Consider the following 18790-nt stretch of genomic DNA (forward strand, 5'->3'; position numbering starts at 1 on the left):
CCCTCGTGCATCTTATTCCTTGGTTCCGAGTGTGACATTTATGTATATGGTGTGGCTTCTGGGATGTTTATTCTAGGAGCTAAAAAATTGAAGACTGAACATACCATAACCTGTAGCATTCGCAGTCAAATAGCAAAAAATTTGTTTTGTAACAGATTTCTCGGGTTCTGCGTTGGCTTTGGGAATCATCTGTGCCTCCTCCATGGAAAGCTGACTCTGCAGCCTCTGCCCTCCGTTTCTGGACCACCGAGGTGAAGGGGCAGCCCCAAAGCAGAGGGCCTGTACCCACTGGGGCACGACCTGTGTGCCGGGTCGCATGTGCTCATATTCACTTATTCCTGGTGCAAGGGATTTCTGCCGTCCTTATAAAATTTCAATGGCTCTGCTGATCCTGAAGCCATGAGACAGGTCCCCTGCCCTAAATTTGGTTCCCAGATCTCGACTAAGGATGCCACACTAACAGCAAGAGGCGATGAAAAAAACATTAAAAAGGTTAATTACGCCCATGATGAGGCTTTCTTGGAGGGGAGCAAGGTTGTGCCCCGCCTGGTCTGAAAATAGCTTGAGAGGGATGAGAAAAGAGAATGATTGACCTTTCACGGTGGGAAGAGGTCCGGGTCGGGCGGAGCATTTCAGCAGGGGCTGCCATAGCTTGAATGTCCCCACAGCACTGCCGGGGACAGCACCCAAGCTTTCTTCTTAGCTCCCTGGGCGCGCGTCGAATAAGGACTGGCCAGGCTTACGAGCTCTTCCCAGTCAAACATCAGAAGTGGAGTCAGACCCTAATACCGCAGTCAGAGTCCAAGTGCATGCGTTAACTTACGAAGTTAAGCTGGAGTGTACGGCTCTCTGTGGAGATCACAGATGGGGTTCCTCTACTTTGACCGTCTTTTACTGCTGATGTGACTGCCGACCACAGCGTCCTAATCGGACAGGCCGTATTTCAGCCCCTTCTGTCTCCAAGCAGCTTCTGTTTCTTTCTCATGGAAAATGTCGACATAAACAGAAGTAGGTAGAAAAGTACAGTAAACTTGCACGCATCCCTCATGTGCATGGAACAGCCGTGAAGTCATGCCTACCCTTGTTTAATGTATACCCAGCCTTCCTTCCTTTTGTCCTGTGTGAATTTGAAGAGAAGCAGCTGTCCTAGCATTTTGTCCAGGAGCATTTCAGTAGGCATCTCTACCTTCCCCCCTTGTAGAATTGCATCGAGCCCATCCGCTTAAGTATGTAAGGTTTGTGGGTCTGGCCTTTGGAAGCAGCTTTAACCCTTATCCAGGCTTTTCAACGTCCTAACTTAGTGTGAGCTTCAGCAGGTCACAGTCCTTACAGAGCCCTGTAGTTCCCGTCAGAGTAGGGGAGCCTACAGCGTTTACTCCTAGGGTTTCAGGTGTTCTGAATAAGAGAGTGTGTCATAAAGGGGTTCGACAGCAAAGAGCAAAGAGTAGGTGTTCCCTGTTGCTCTTACTGCTTTGGTCGGAACTGTGGTTCTGTTGAAGCGTTGCTGTGGGGGGGCGCGGTAGTGTATGATCTCAGGTGTGGCGAGGACCATGAGGACAAGAAAAAGGAAGGTGTAAGGAACACTGGTACTCGGAATGGAAAGTTCTACTGTACCTACGAGTAGCTACTGCAGTTATCAAAAGAGGGCATTCGTCATACAATATTTATAGACATCTTTCTTCATATAAGAACGTTGGGGCACTTGGGTGGCAGAATTGGTCAAGTGTCTGACTCTTGGTTTCGGCTCAGGTCGTGATCTCAGGGGTGAGATGGGGCCCAGCGGCAAGCTCTGTGCTTCCCGTGGAGTCCATCTGGGATTCTGTCCCTCCCTCTTCCCCGTTCCCCAACCCCCACTTTCTCTCACTGTCTCTCAAAAATAAATAAGTAAATCATTGAAAAATAGAAGAACATTGATGGTTTGGTGTTCTGCACAGACTACGAGCAATTGGTACATTTCCTTATGTCCTGAGGACCGTCACACCTTCCTCTCAGCAGGGCATGACCTCAGGGCCTGGTGCTTCCAGAATGCTTTCTCGTGTGTCTGTACAGAACCACTGCATGGTGCCTAGAGTTTCACATGATGGTTATAGGTGACACTGGTGCAGTGACGAGACCTTCTGAGAACCCTGCCGCAGGTGGGCCTTCTGATTGCATGGCGTCCCCCGTGGGGATGAGTGTGGGACTGCTGCCGCGTACGGGAGAATCCCCTTCCCATCTTCAGAGGAGCGGATGACAGCAAGTGATCTCCTTTTCTTGTGTAAAAATGAAACTGTGTAAAAATGGAACATTTCTCTCCTTTAGGGCAGATCTTGGATGTCCTGGAGGAGTTGAAACTGGCTAATAACACGCTCGTCTACTTCACGTCGGACCAAGGAGCCCACGTGGAGGAGGTGAGCACCAAGGGAGAAGTCCACGGAGGCAGTAACGGCATCTATAAAGGTGAGGAATCTGTGAAGGCGGGAAGCGCCAATGTCGGTCAGCTCTGGCTTCCCAGCTCACAGGTTGGGCGCCTTTGCTTGGACCTTTGAGCTTTGACGTTGTCCCGCGGCTCCTTTCCGATATACGGACTTTACTGCACTGCGGGCACTGAACAGGAAAGTGACCCGGTCCCGTTTCCGTTATGGTCCCCACGGAGGTTCAAAGCACAAGTTCTCAGCCGAGACATTAGAATGAGGGCATTTTCACTTAGGGTAAATGCAGCCTCTCTACTGGATAGCTGGTTAAAACAGTAAGCTCATGTATTAGTTCCCTGTTGCTGCTATAACAAAATAACACAGACTTCTGACTTAACACAGTTTCTTAAAGTTACTCTTCTGGAGGTCGAAAGTCTGAGATGGGTCTCACTGGTTTAAAATCAGGGTGACAGCAGGGCTGTGTCTTTCTGGAGGCTCTGGGGAAGCATCTGTTGTCATGTCTCCTCCAGCTTCTGGAGGACACCTGTGTTCTTTGGCTAATGACCGCTTCTTGCATCTTTAAAGCCAACAATGCAAAAATCTCCAGACCTCCCTTCCTCTCTCTCTGACCTCTGATTCCATAAGGCCGTCTCCTTCACTCGCTCACTGTGACAGATGGCTCCTGAAGGACCGCTGTGTGTCTCTTTGTCCCATCCAGATCGTGCAACTGATTTTCCCATCTCAGGACGCTCATCACCTCCCCAGACTCCCTTTTGTTGTGGACGGTCGCATCGGCACTGGTTCTGGGGAGTGAGAATGTGCCCCTCTTTGGGGGATGATGATTCTCCCCACCTGGGTGTGCAGGAGTGTTTTGGCCTCATGCCTCATTCCTGACACAGCCTCAGATAAGCCACCACCGTGACCAGTCACACTAGTCACTGGGAATATGAGCTAATCCAAAGTAGACCCAACCCAGCTGCTGACCTCCAGATGGCTTGTAGCATGCACACCTGTCTTGGTGAATTCAAGACATACCTGTCTCATTTAGATAAAATGTGACTCTTTTCACAGACTTAGAGGAGAGGCCCAAAGGGGCATATCCGTGCTAAGGGTTAGGACACTCCCCTGAATCTGTGGTGGGTGTGGATTTTTGGTCGGTAGGACAGGTTGAGTGGAGGTGACCGTGGTGAACCATCATGTCCCAGCGGGTGGGGACCACCTCCATCAGACGACACGGGAAAGCAGGTGACTAAAATTTCCCTAATGTAAGGTGAAACAGTCTCTTATATGGGTGTATCAAAGATTCCCAGGGATGCTGGGAATCTGAGTTGATGTCCAAAGATATAAAAGGATAATAAGTAGGATGCTTGGGTCCATTAATTGGTTCGGAAATATTGATGTGGCTGTGCATCTGGCCCTGGGCTTGAGGCATCAATAAATATAAAACATGGTCTGTGCCCTGAAGGAACTCAGGGTTTGCTCGTGGTTGGCTGGGTGCATAGCGGGAAGCCTAGACCACGGAATTTAGGAAGGGCGTCAGTATTTAGGCACAAGAAATAGTGGTGTGTCCGGCCAGGAGAGCATCAGGAGGCCCCGGGACCCTGGAAATGTTTGCCAAGTTGGCAAGGCTGGAGGGAGTTAGCCACAAGAGCGTGCCTCCTGTCTTGTTCTGCTTTTAGCTCTGCCAGTGTTCACGCACTCTGGTCCTGGGTGTGCAAAGAAGCTGGACACGGCTGTATCACAGACAGCGAGGCAGAGAGGCGGGGAGGGGAAGTGTGTCATCTGTCCCAAACGTGCACACCTTGCACTTCTGTTTACCCCTCTCTGCGTGTGTCTGCCATCCTCTTCTGAGGCCTTGGGGGCAGGGACCCTGTTTCCACGTTCAGTTCCTTGGAACCCCAGACAGAAGGATCCCTGCTGAGGGCTGGTCAGGTTGACCCTCAGAGGATGTGCACGCCTCTCCTTTGCCTGCCCCTGTTGGCTCACCAGGGCCCGGCCCCCAAATGCTGTTGGACGTGGGTCAGGTGGACGGACCACTCTGTTTCATCAGCCCAGGATTGACCGGCCCCAGTAGCCGAGCTTTAGGCCAACCCCCCTCCTGCCCCCGCCTTCCATCGTGTCATTTTAGTGTAGGGAGAAGTGGAAACGTGGATTCCTATATGTTAAGATTAGGTGTATGGCCAGATGTGGGTGAGGTTATGGCCTCTGTGGACAGAGTTGTTTGTACCTTATTTTAGTGACGACAGCGTCTCTCAAGGTGGACTTACAGGTTGTGCCTCGTGCTCACGTCCAGCCTTTCATTCACTCTTCCCCCAAAGGACATTCCAAAGTAGGTTAACAGCTGCCAGTGAGACACAGGAATGCGTGGATACAATACTTTGTATCCAATACTTTGGATACAAAGTAATCCGTGATTTCAGAAAGTCACATACATGAGGGCTTAGAGCCTCCATTCACAAAGATGACCAGAGGGCCAGCGGTGGATGGATCTCGGAATGCGAGATACATGAGAAGGGAGATCCAATTAGCATTTGACTATGATGGTTGACTCTCTTGAAGGCATCAGTAGGGTCGGTCAGAAAGAGAATGTCAAGGGTCCGGAAGGACGGTCCCAAACCAAGGTCATCGCAGAGCCCGAAAGGCACGTCAGGAGCCTCTGCCCGGTTTTCTTTTTTTGGCGGAGCCATATTGGGCGTGTGAGCAGTGTTTCGCTATTTTACTTGAGTGCTGGAAATACCTCTAGTACGTGACACTATTAATATCTCTGTGGCTAAGCATTATCCCTTTGTCACATTGAGTTGGAGTCAAGCTCACAGCGCAACATTGTTAAAATATGCTGCCCCGAAAGGAAGCTGTGGTTTCCTTCCAGCGGTCGGAGACGATCCGGAGACTCTGGTCGATGTCACGTCTCGTTTTGTAGAGCTGGAAACCCCAGCACCCTTGGACACAGAGGACTCACGCTGTTGAAACTCGCTGGTCAAAAGAGCATCCTTTTTTCTGAGCGGTTAATGATTTTTCGTCTTAATCCAGACCTCTCAGGAAGATCGTTAGTGTGTGGGCAAGTGCTTCTACCATTTTACCCAGGCACATCTACGTCCCTGACGAAGTCTGCGGGTGAATTGGATAGAATGGATACACTTAAATCATCCTTCTCTAGAATTCAACCCCGTCTTCTTTTTAATCATAGGGACAGGAGATCCCTGCGGTCGTCTTCATGTTAAAGAAAAAATAATATGATACGGGTGAGGGAATTGTGACACCATTAATGCTTTCTCTCATGTTTTTTTTAAAGGAAATGTGTCTGCAGCCAGCATGAATCTCCTGGTTGGATTTAGAGAAGGGTAAACCGAGTTGGTCAAAGGCTGTGATGTCAAAGGAAATTGAACGATAGAAGTAGGGTCCAGTGTGGGTTTTGAATACGACGCTAGTGAAATCGTAGCAGTCTTGGAAGCGTCTTCATCCTAACAGCTCCCGATACACGGACTTCTGAGAGCCTCCTAAATCCATTTTCCTCTGACGGTCCACATGTTCTCAATGATTGGGTCGGCCGTATACACCTAGCCATATTCACCTAGTAACAATCCGCTTCCCTCCTGAGATTTCAGGAAGCATGGGCTCCGTTAGTGTTTCTACTTAATCCGACAGGGTTCCCATACTGAGCTGTTAGGATTTTTGCCAAGAGCAAGATAAATAAGTGATCAACAAAAATGCCAGAACGTTTACATTGGCCTGTGACCAACGTATAGCAGTTAAATGTAAGGATTCCAGCAGGGCTGTTGAAATATTAAAAATGTGCACACTGCTCATTTGAGAGTGGGGATTAGGAATCAGGGCTTTGAAGGAACAGAGGATTTACGATCTCTGTGCGAATTTGTATTGTCTCTGGGACACAGAGGTCATGGCTCTCCCGTTTGTGAACCTGCACCCTGGGAAAGGGTTGGGTCTGTGGTGAAGTAATCCTCACAAGGCTGTCTTGCTTCTGCACCCTCACCGGGACCAGGGCTCAAGACAATCGTCCCATAAACAGAGGTTCTCTTGTGGAGGGAGCAGCTGGCCCCAGGCTACGTCACCTCGTGTCTAAGTCAACATCTGAAGCCCATAGAGCCCTTCTTGTAGTGATAGGCGTAAGCAAAGTCTTGGAGCCCAGGCGTCGCTTTTCCTCCTCCACTGACCTGCCTCTCCAAGGTGGAGACCTCTGGGGCTCTTTCCTGAGTCCCCTCACTTCCTTACTTACACACTCACACTCTATGATCGCATCCTAAGGCATGACCTCAAGTGCCATTTGGAGTGCTGGTGACCCCCACAGCCAGCCTTGACCTTTGCTGGAAACCCCGGACTCCTCCATCTGGCTGCCCACATGACGTGGGATATGGGTGACATGGGACAGGATGTAGACACATCCTAACGAGCATATCTGCTCTAGAGATCTCCTTCCCCAAGACCACGTGTCTCATGGGCTAATCTATCTCATTGATTTGGACCTGTCTTCACTCAGTGATCCAACCCCCTGGGTTCTTGGAACTCCCAAAGCCTCTTTCCGTGACCTTCTCTGTACCTCAGACTCCAACAGCATGTCCTATAAACTTAATCTTCTAAGCATACCTGCCATCGACCCCGTTGTCTCACCACCAACCATTACAGCCTCCTCCAGGCCAGCAGCACCGCCTGGTCATTGGCCCAGATGGTCTGCCTGGTGCTTCTTTGTTGTCGATTCACGCCCCCCCCCCCGGCACTGGCTGAACTTTAGTACGCGTGCACGGTCACTGTACTGTGTTGAGTCTCCTAGGGCGGCCACAAAGTGGATGGCTTCCAAGCAGCGAGTTACTTTCTCTCTCTCTCTCACTTCCGGACGCCAGAAGTCCTAAATCAGGGGTCAGCGGCACCATGCTCCTTCTGAAGGCTTTACTGGAGAATCTCTCCTTGCCTTCTGGTGGTCTCTGGCAGGCTTTGGCTTTCCTTTGCCTGTGGACACATCACTCCAATCTCTGCCTTCTCTGTTTGTTGAGGCTTTTCCTCCTTTCTTAAAACACTCTATCCCCACGCTCAGAGCAAAGTGTGAAGTCTGCATCTTGATGATACACAGGACCGACACGACCCAGAGCTGCTTTATCTTCCTCGTGACTTTCTGGTTTTTTTCTGGGGTCCCCCAAGATTTTAAGCTTGTTTCCACCTTAGGGCCTTTCCACTGGCAGTTCCTTCTGCGGGAGGCTCATCTCTTGGTCTTTACATGGATTGGCTCGTTCGTCCCCACGATGCCTCTGTGAGACCCCTCTGGGTCCCTCAGCCAGAACCCAGCACACCCCCTTAGTATACTTGATTGCATGTCTGGTATGCTGTCTGTTTATGATTTATGTGCTCGTGATCTGTCTCCCTCCTTATAAGGTAGATCCCACGGGAGCGGAGATCTGGGGTGCCTTATTCACGTGTCTGTGTCTTTGCTGCAAGAACCACCTGGTAGGTGTTCCGTAGACACTTGCTGAACGAAGAGTGGAGATGTCCCAGATTTCTCTTCCTTCGACTGCGGGTACCAGACCTGAGTATCTCCCCGCCTTTCTCCTAAAATACCCTCCTTTCTCAGGAACCAGAATAACTTCCCTAAGATTTTCTTACAGTCAAGTTGAGAGTTTTCAGCCTCTTTTTCAGAGCAGAGAGCTCCCTGTAGTGTCAGGAAGAGAACAGTTTAGACAAGCTCTGGCTTCATTTCCATTCCTCTCTCCAGTCAAGGTCACCCTGAAGGAGGCTTTCCCCCGCCTCCCTTTTACTCTGCCTAAAGGCAAGGAATAAATGTCAATGGAACGGATAAATTAACTCTATGGACGGCCTCTGCGGAAGCGTGGGGGTGCTGGAAATTCTGTTTTCCTGAGCTGTTCACAAACATAGACTTTCCGCACATGCAGGAGAAGATTTTCCAAATTCCCGGACGCCGGCGTCTGAGGCCCTGACACCCCTGGCCTGTCTCCTTGACCTTGAGTGCGGATTCCAACAACCAGTTGGGCTCCTGCCTGTACGGCTTATGAGCTGCTTCTTACACTCCCTGAATTTGGCGTGCCGTGTCCTCATGCAGCAACACAACCTTCAGAGAACCGTTGCTGCTTTTGTTGGAGAACAACAACAAAAGTCAACAGCAACAGGGTTTGGGAGTTTATTAGAAGGTGGTTATGTAACGTGCAGGTTCTGACTTCAGATTCCGACAGATATTTTCATCAGCTTCCCCAGAGTAGGCAAAGCGGCCCCCGTCTTGCTGGTGTGGGTGTTTATTGTGCCGGGAGGCATCCGCAGCCTTTTCACCTCTGAAAGAGGATCGCCCGCGGTCTTCGTTTCTGAATGCGCTCGTTCCGTTCCATTCCGGTAACCAGCACTCATTTATCGACTCCGTACCGTACGCCAGGCAGGGGGCTCACGTCTAGGGCGTGAAGGCCAAGGAGATGGGCTCCCTGAGCTCTTGTAGCTCATGTGCTAATGTTGAGATGCACATCTACAGAGATAGTTTCAGAGTAATAGACTGCGAAGGGAACTCTCAGGAACCAGCAGTTAGAGGTAGTCAGCTTAACCTGGACTTCTGAGACCCTCCCAAGGGGAGATGACCTTCTGCAGGCTGGTGCGTTGAAGTGTCGGCAAGGAGAGGAAAAGTGAGCAATTTGCTCTAGACGGGAGGGAGATGCTTACGGTTAGCCCAAGAGCAGCTACGTGTTGCTAGAGGTGGAAGAGTAAACCGGGAGTGTTGGGTGATGTGGCCCCTGAGGTCCCCCACATCCAAGTCACATGTCCAGTAGGAACGTGTTAGAAATAACCATTGCCATTCGGGTAGTAAAAATTGCATGAGAAGAATATCACATCACCCGAATCCAGTATAAGGACAGGGTAGAGGTGTGCGAGTAAGGGTAAACTGAGGAATGACTGAGTGTCGGTCCCTCCTCTTTAGACCTGGAGGAATAGGGCTGTTGTTAGAGGACGATCATGAAGAAATTTGGTGAGGATTAACAACTCAGTGCCTGTAAAGTGCTGGCAGATGCGCTCAGTGCGTGCAAGGGGTTCCTGTCATCCACAAAGGCACAGTATCTGTGACAACGTAAGTGTCATTTACGCACTTCTATAGCTGCAGGAACTACAACAGTGCCTCATGGTTTCAGAAGTTACTTCTGACTGAGTGCATAAGTGGAAAAACAAACACTTGAGCTTGGGTTTGAAGGACACATACTTCATGAAGTGAAGTACATGAAGACGGATCTGGAAGACCTTGGTAACTCCAGGGCTGGTGGTGGTTGATTGGAGAGAAGGCAAGACATCCATGATGTGTCCTGTGTTTTCGGCTTGAGTGGTTGCGTAGACGGATGGAGGATCTCTTGATGAATTAAGACTCATGGGCAGAGACCCATAGTGGGTTGGCAGGTGGGGAGGTGTATGAGATTGTTTGGTGCAAGAGGACAGTCAAGGACCATGCCCTGAGGAACTCTTCCCTAAAGGGTGAGGTGGACAATGACGATACCGTAAAGGCAATGTTGACAGAGTGGTTTGGGACCTAAGAAGAGAACGAGGAGACGATGAGATTCAGGGAACAGCATGAATGGTGTACGGCGCTACAAAGGCCAGTAAGATGGGGACACATGTCCATTGCATTCATTACCACATGGTGCTCACAAGTATACTTTTAGTGGAGAGGTGGGGGGCAGAAGCCAGATGGATGGAAAGGGGGGGGGGTGAGGGGGAAAAGTCCTCACATTCTTTTGAGAAATTTGTCTGTGCCTGGAGGCAGGCTGTTGTAAGCAGGACTTGGTCATGGGAAAGGTTGGAGCCTGTGTGATGATCCGGGGTGAACTTTCATAGAGAGCTAACACAAGGCATCCCTGAGAAGGTCAACTTCCTAAGAAGATTGAGATTTATGGAAAACAGATCCATTTTTCATTGATGCCTGGTGTCTTCCTGAGGAGGTGTCAACTCGTGTCAGAGTTTATGTGAGAGGTGGAGTTTGGGCAAGGATATGACGGGCAATGGTGCACTGCATGATCAGAGCCGGTCATCAGAAACGTAGACAGGACAAGGTTAGCAAGCACCCTGAACATTGCAGTGCCATGATGTGGCATGATTGGGACTGTCTCCCTAAGCAGGGAAGAGACCTGCAGAATGCTTAGCATCTTAGTCCCATGATAGAAGGATTTCATGAGCTGCTTTCATTTGGCAGAACTTATGGCTGTAGATACCATGAAGTAAAATACGGCAGCTTGGGCCCATGGTTACAGAACCCATATCAGGTGGTGAGATTCATGGCTGGATGATGCGTGTTGGATTTACTCACTTTTGAGCCAGAGCAGATGGAAGTGATGTGGTCTAGCACGGTCAGTGCAGAAGAAGGCTAAGGCTGCACGGCAGCAAAGTGCTGGGAAAGATATGTCATGGTATAAAAACCAAGGTCTGGGCGGGTGGAGTTGAGAAATTTCGTGGTAATGAGCTCCTTTTCCTGGATGACACGTGGTGTGAGGTTCTCTTCTGAGTGTGGTAAAACTCTGGAGGAGAGAACGTTTGGAATGCAGTTGATGAGAGAAGTGAAAAGTCCTAGCAATATTAACGGACAAACAAGTGATTCATCCATTATTTCATTCATTCAAGATATAGATTGGCCACTAAAATTTGGAAAGGATGATGCTGTGGACGTCTATTGAGTAAGGACTGAATTAGACAGTTTGTTTTCAAGATTGTGGTCCTGCTGGGATGATGAGAGGTGCACAAAATTGGTCATCATGCTTGTCAGGCATCCCATCAACAAACAACTGGAAATACCACAAGGAGGTGGACAGTAGGAAAATGTCACCTGCAGTGGTGGTTGTAGGAGGCTTAATTCAGTAGAAGGGGCATCATGTTGTCCAGGCTTTCAAGGATGTGTAGCATCATTTGGGGTTTGGGAGACATCCGGGAAAGCAGACATCCAGACATAGAACTTTCTAGAAGGCTAGACAGGTTGAGCTGTTTCCTGGGGCACTAACGTGAGACTTAGCTGAACCAAGGTGTGATGTGGTTCACTTTACATTTTCGGCCAAGATAGGTGCTTTAGTTTTCTTCTCGCGGGAGAAACAAAGGTGTTCAGTTGAGTGAGTGACGAAACGCATTGTTCAAAGAAGCCTCTTTGACATTTCCTCTCAATACTGTAGGATTTACCATGGCGGAATAAGGTTGGTTGATGCACTCACTGGACCGCACAACCTAAATTCAGGGCTTAGCCAGCTGTGACGTTAGGGTTCCACAAATGGAGCGTGAAGCCTGATTTTGTGAATAAAGTTTTATTGAAACACAGCCACACTCATTCCTTGATGTGATGCCTCAAGATAGGACACCAGAGATGAGTGTTGGGAAACGAGTTACACAGCACTTGAGAGATGTTGACCAACACCTACACAGATGACATAGCAGATGGATGTCATGTTCCTGAAGGAGTTCCTCTTAACTTTTCAAAGTGTGTCAGTTCATTTTAAGGGTGTTTTCCAGTGTTTTACCCCTCCTTGGAGCACAGACATCCGGACACTGTTCGGTCTTTATTTTGCCCTCAGCATAGGTTGATAGAATGCAGATCCTTATCCTATCATCTCTCACGACTGGGTTGGATTAATGAAGGAGAGAGTAAAGTATAGCCTCTTGGGTGAGAAAGCGTTGAATGCAGACGGCACCCTTCCTACACATCCCTGAGGCTCACATCCATCCAGAGAAGCCGTGTTGTGCAGACAGGGAGATGCCCAACAGGAGAAAAATGGCCACAAGAGCATTGCCTAAAGCTCTATGCCCAGATCCAGCACAAGAATGAGTGGCATATGCTCTCGCCACTGGAAGTGATTTGACCTGACAGGTGGCGGCATTAGAAAGGACAGAAATCGAAGCCTGGTTCGGAAGCAGCTGTTCCTCACAAGTCTCATAGGAAATGTAGAATTTTCTCTGCACTTGCCTGGAGAGACTGATGGGCTCAGCCTTCCTACCTCGGTGACTTCCCATCATGGCAAAGCGCCATCTAGATGTGAGACGGGTGACTTTGACAATTATTTGACAATTCCTTGGTCAGATTTTAAATTTAGACTTTGCTCCTTTTCTCTGCTCACCCATTTTCAGGGGAAAAAAAAAAATCCAGATTTCTTACCGGGTTGGTCTTTTTTTGTCCTATACGCTGCTTCCAACTTCCCTGTGCCTAGTTCTCCCTCACAGCCCAAATCAAGCCTCTGTTGAGTCAGGGCCGGCATTCTGAGGGAGCCCCCCTGCGCTGTTGACTCCCGGTCAGAAGGATCTGTGAGCTGTCCTTGAGAACGTGCCGTTTCCGGGGAGTGAGATCCGTGTCTGTACAGCGTTGCGTTCCCTGTGGGATTCTGAGAATCAGGAAAAGCTAGGGTTTGGGAGCCCCGATGCTGGAGCTGGAGCTGGTGCTGTTGCTTACTTGCCCCATCAGCTTGGGCAGAGATTTGCCAGCTGTGAGACGGGGGACCTGTGTGGCCGAGGGCAGTGGGGAGGGAATGAGTTAACATCTGCCAGGAGCTTGAATTGTTCCTGGAACCCAGGGCACTCCATCATGACTCCTGGTCGTTGTAACTCATTGCTTCATAAATCACGGCGCTCGGCGTTGGAGCGTCTGTGAGCAGTTCCCGGGAAGGGAGCAGTGTGTGCTGTCCTTTTTAAGCCCGCTGGGTGCCTCTGGCACACGGCCCTTCTCAGGGAACACGGCAGGAGGAATGCGTCTCCGAGTTCCACCATCTGACGAGTAAGGATATTTGCTCATGAACACATGCCTGGAAATGTGTGATCATACTTTATCAAACATGTTGTTCCCTGGGGAGAGTGCGCACGGATGTGTTTATCATCTGCTAAAAAATTGTTAAGTATTTTCTTCTTTTACCATTCTTGTAAAAAACACTCCTTTTACAGCTTTCGAAAGTTGGGCGAGATTCTGTTTATTGATCTATGTCTCTGGTTTCTGAATATAAATTCGGAAGTGTACGATGTGAGACTTAGGGGTCCGTATTTTCCCGACAGTGTAATAGCTCATCCGGACTAGGAGGGTGTGTCTTCCGAAAAATAGTTGGGGATGACAGGGTCCCTGGTCCTGGCATCCTGTACATGCACGGGCTCGGGGGGGGGGGGTGCTGGGTTTGGGGGTGCACCCCACGGGCTGCCAAGGAAGTCTCATGCCTTCCTCAAGGGTGCTTTGAGCATCATACCTGAGCACAGGTAAGCCCCTTCCCTGCACCCACATGGAGCTCTTGCTGTCGGGGAGCTGTTTGTGGCTTGGAACTCTCTAGGGCATCTTGAATGTCTGTCAGGGTGTGATCTCTCGAGGTCTTTGGTGGAGTGTTGTTTTGTTGACAAAGCAGTTCTATGTCTCAGAGATGTTGATGCCATCACCTGGAGGTCTAAGATCTCAGCAAAGCTCCTAGAGCAGAACAGATCCCTGGTGTTTGAGTCCTGATAGATACGTGCCTTCAATGAGCCTGTGGATTTCTATGGCAGTGTCTGCGTTTTGTGTGTGTGTGTGTGTACGCATGCCTAGAGAAGAGGAAAGGCCTTTGTAGAAATGGTAACAGAGATGCAAAAACTATGGTAAGACTGAGTCTCATTTATGAAGGAAAAGCAAGTATTTCCATTGCTGGATTTTTCAGCTCTTCTAAAGTATAAGTAATAAAAATTGTACACATTTAAGATACACGATTTGAGGTTGGAGTGTATGTATGCATTGTGAAATGATCGCCACAGTCACGGTAGTTAATTTAACGAACACTTCACAAGTTACCATTTTTGTCTCTTCTTTTGTTGTTGTGCTGAGAACACTTGAGACATATGTTCTCAACTCCTGTCATGTATACCATGACACAGTGTAGCGTGTTTAACCGCAGTCATCTTGTTACACATTAGGTCCCAGAACTGATTCATCTTGCATAACTGAAACTTTGTATCCTTTGACCAGTATACACCCCCCCCCAGTTTCCCAGGCCCCTGAAACTTTGTATCCTTTGGCCAGTATACACCCCCCCCCCCAGTTTCCCAGGCCCCTGAAACTTTGTATCCTTTGACCAGTATACACCCCCCCCAGTTTCCCAGGCCCCTGAAACTTTGTATCCTTTGACCAGTATACACCCCCCCCCAGTTTCCCAGGCCCCTGAAACTTTGTATCCTTTGGCCAGTATACACCCCCCCCCCCAGTTTCCCAGGCCCCTGAAACTTTGTATCCTTTGGCCAGTATACACCCCCCCCCAGTTTCCCAGGCCCCTGAAACTTTGTATCCTTTGGCCAGTATACACCCCCCCCCAGTTTCCCAGGCCCCTGAAACTTTGTATCCTTTGACCAGTATACACCCCCCCCCCCCCAGTTTCCCAGGCCCCTGCCGGTGGCAGCCGCCAGTCTACTCTCTGCTCCCGATTAGCAGTGTTCATCGTTCTGTGTCTGGTAAAAAAAACAAAAAACAACAACAACAAAACAGAACTTCCATTTGGTCCCACAGTCCCAGTTCCGGGTACGTGTCCAAAGGGAATGAAGTCAGAATCCTGAAGAGATGTCTGTGCCCCGTGTTCATGGCAGTCCTAGTCTAAGACAGGGGAGCTCTAGCCAAGAAGGGGAAGTTTGGCCCATCTCAGTCCCACTCACGTGTGGATTTGTCACTGCTGTCCCTTTACTGTCACCCGGGGAGCCCTGGGAGATTGTCCTCGGACACTGCCTTTTTCCTTATGGAAGATGCATCTGTTGACTGCTGAGAAGTTAAAAGAAGGTGCTCAGTGTCCCTGTTTTTTCTTAAGACTTTGGTTTAGAGTATTCTTTTCGCACTTCTAAATCCAGCCCACCTGTGGTCCTCTTCCAGCGGTACACAGGCGAGCCAGCGCCGACGGTCTCCTGCAGCAGAGGTGAGGGGGGATTGAGGAATCGTGCAAATGCACAGACCCCAGCGCGGCACCAAGCTGGATTTGTATGTGTGCCCTGACTCACCGGATCAGTGACCTTCAGTCCGTAACTCTGCTCAGCCCCCTCAGGAGCAGGGATGGGTAGCCCCCATCTAGAAATTGGTCAGTGACGGTAGCACCACCCTGCGGGGTAGGTGTAATGATTTAATGAGATGAGACGCATATCATAGGCCATCCGACTTTGCTTCTATAGATGGGAAGACATAGTAGGGCCCTTGGGAAGTGGATGTAAGGATTTAGTGAATGAAATGCATATCCTGCTACATATCCCATAGTAGGTGATCAGTTAAACGTGAGCCATTAGAAACAGTACATATGGGGCACCCGGGTGGCTCAGACAGTAAAGTCAATGACTTTGGCTCAGGTCTTGGAATCAAGACCCGCATTCGAGTCCCGGCTCAGCCCCGAGTCTGCTTGTCCCTTTCCCTGTGCCCCTGTCCACCACTTGCTCTCGCTCTCAAATAAATAAATAAAATCTTTTAAAAAATGAAACAAACACTGTGTATAAAGCCCTGTGAAGTAATTCATATCGTTTTCCCTGAGGGCATGTGGAGGATGCCAAGTACTTAGTCAACTGGGGGAACACACAAATACCATCTCTGTTTAGGATAGCTTGTACTTTGGAATCTGTACAGGTTCACAGAATCACAGAGATATGAAAGGTAGCTACGGCTTCCCCTGCACCCAGCTTCCTGCAGTGTTAACTCTCTGCATAACCACGATTACTTATCCAGAGACTAACCTTGGAACATCGCCTTTAACTGAGCTACACGTTGTCCACGAATGCACTCTTTCATTTGAGGATCCCATCTGCAACACCACCTTCTACCCGGATGATACATTCTTAAAGGATTCTTTTTCATGATTGTGGTATTTGGGTCTACCTTCCGATTTATTTATGTTAACCAGTGGGACAATAAATATAAATATCTTTATGTTATATAGCAAACTTCCTTTGTTGTTCATAAATTTAGAGGTGAGGTTCCATGAACTTGATCTAGTAGAAGGATAGTCAGTGGCGTGCTTTATCAGCTTGATCCTGCAGAATTATACCCATCTGAAAATTATATGAGGTACATCTAGAAGGACAGTCGTGTGCATCTAGAAAGATACACAAGAACATATTCATCTCATAGAAGCATAAACACATGAAAATATTCTGAACTTGATCCCACAGGTGGATAAACAAAAATTCTATGAGATGAATCTAGAAGGATAGTCAGCAAATATTCTATGAGTTTGAACTTGAAGAAGACTCAGAGTTAAGTCTATGAGTTTGACCTCGTAGAATAGATTTTTTTTTTTAAATTCCATGAGCTTAATCTAGTAGAATAATGGGTGAAAATTTCATGAGGTTCATCTGGTAAAAGGAAAGCATGTGCATCTCCTATGAGTTAAATCATACAGAAGGATAAATATGAAAAATCTATGAGTTTGATCCAGTAGGACAAGCAAGTGAAAATACCATCCGGTTCATCTAGTAGAAAGATTGCATGTGCATAATCTTTGATTGATCTCAAAGAATAAACAGATGGTAGTCTTTGCTCTTGATCTACTAGATGAATAAGCAAGTTTAAATCCTGTGAGCTTGACCCAGTAGGAAGATACATAGATGAAAGTCCATGACCTTGATCTAGGAGAGGGATAAGCAAGTTTAAATCCTGTGAACCTGACCTAGTAGGAGGACACATAGATGAAAGTCCATGACCTTGATCTAGGAGAGGGATAAGCAAGTTTAAGTCCTGTGAACCTGACCTAGTAGGAGGACATGTAGATGAAAGTCTGTGACCTTGATCTAGGAGAGGGATAAGCAAGTTTAAATCCTGTGAGCTTGACCGAGTAGGAGGATACATAGGTGAAAGTCTATGAGCCTGATCTAGTAGAGGGATAAGGAAATTTAAATCCTGTGAGCATGATCTAGTGGAGGGATAAGCAAGTTTAAATCCCGTGAGCTTGACCCAGTAGGAGGACACGTAGATGAAAGTCTGTGAGTCTGATCTGGTAGAGGGATAAGCAAGTTTAAATTCTCTGAGTTTGGACAAGCAGGTGAAAATCCCATCATCTCGCTCTGGTAGAAGCGTAAACAGGTGCACCTTGTGCGTGTGATCGAGCAGAGGGATAAGCAGGCGGGATGCTGTGAGCCTGATCTTGTAGTAGACGAATAAGCAGGTGAAAGTTCTGTGTGCTCGATCTCACAGACAGATCATCAGACTAAGTCACAGGTTGGGATTCCTCTCGTAGGGCACTCCGCTGTGGACAGCTTGGCTAAATGAGGGCAAAGTCGTTGAACTTCCCTATTCTTTAATAGGATACCCGTGATGCGAGCGTGACGGTATTTGTCAGATAATTACCTTACGATCCTGTTGAAAAGGTTGAGTGTGATGCTCTTGACTTCTCGTGGAGGCCGTCATAGGAACTGCAGACTATAATATGAATTCTTGTGTGAATTTTCCCTGACGTCTGTACATAGAAAAACATGCCGTGTCTGACGTTTAAAGATCTTATACGACGAGTTCAGGCTTCCGTCACGGGCTACAGTTCATTCTGCAATGGTCAGAATTCAGGGTCGTGGTCATCAAAAGGCAGCATGACGAAGGGAAGTTTTGCTTCAGGACCCCTTGAACCTCTGTGTGTGGCAATCCATTTTTTACGTTTCAGGGGCATTTGCAGCCTGCCTTAACCACGCATCGTTTTCCTGCCTTCTCTCCCGGCCACACATCTGCCTTCTCCTTCCACTTTCTTCATTTCCCTCTTGATCTCATTCTTCGTCTAAAGCCCGAGAAGGTATTTTCAAGCAGCCGAACGTCCGTTCTCTCCCTTTCTGTCCAGCCTGACATCCAGTGGTTATTAGACCTGGGCCGCTCAGCTGTGCTCAGCGCGTTTCAAAGCTGTGGGGAACGACTTTGGGGGAAACCAGGCATCTGCTTGTACATCTGTGTCTGTGCTTCCTGCATGGCCTGAGGGGATCCGGCCCTTGGGCTCTCTGAGCTCCTTGCCAGCAAGCCGCTGCCCATGTCCCGCCAGGCGCGTTCTCTGCAGGCCTTGGAGAGCATCTTCTCTGCAGAGCCCCTCCCCGCGGAGCCTAGCGTGCCATGCCGTCCAGTCCCCTGTCCCCTGCCGTGCTCTGCCTGCTTATAGTCAAGTGACCTCGAATGGACACAGCTCGTTTCCTCAAGGAAACAGTAAGCTGTCCTGCTTGTAAAGGACAAGCATTGATGGAAACGGCCATCTCAGGGGCTCGTCTGCTGTCCGGGCACTGCACTTGGCGATGGGGATAATCCCACAAAATACTCGGCCGACTGTGTTGGGGGTGTGGGGTGCGGACCAGGGAACCGCAGAGCTGCAGCTTTCCTTTCCTGTGGCTGCCCGGAGCTTTGGTCCCTCAAAACAACACAGAGTGAGTATCTTATAGTTCTGGAGTCCAGGGGTCCAAAAGGGGTCCGCGCGTGTGAAAATGAAGGTGTTGGCACAGCTGTGTGC

General features: G+C 48.9%; 1 protein-coding gene across 1 annotated transcript in view; it reads left to right on the plus strand.

The window, feature by feature from the left end:
* STS (steroid sulfatase) overlaps nucleotides 1–18790 on the plus strand; it is a 124722-nt gene that overhangs the window by 86373 nt on the left and 19559 nt on the right. The window contains exon 7 of the mRNA XM_004768287.3: nucleotides 2302–2439. Coding sequence (XP_004768344.1) covers nucleotides 2302–2439 — 138 coding nt within the window. The remainder of the gene's footprint in view (nucleotides 1–2301; nucleotides 2440–18790) is intronic.

The sequence above is a fragment of the Mustela putorius genome, unplaced genomic scaffold, assembly GCF_011764305.1.
Source record: "Mustela putorius furo isolate JIRA1106 unplaced genomic scaffold, ASM1176430v1.1 tig00003836_pilon_pilon_pilon, whole genome shotgun sequence".
In the NCBI taxonomy this organism is placed as follows: Eukaryota; Metazoa; Chordata; class Mammalia; order Carnivora; family Mustelidae; genus Mustela; species Mustela putorius.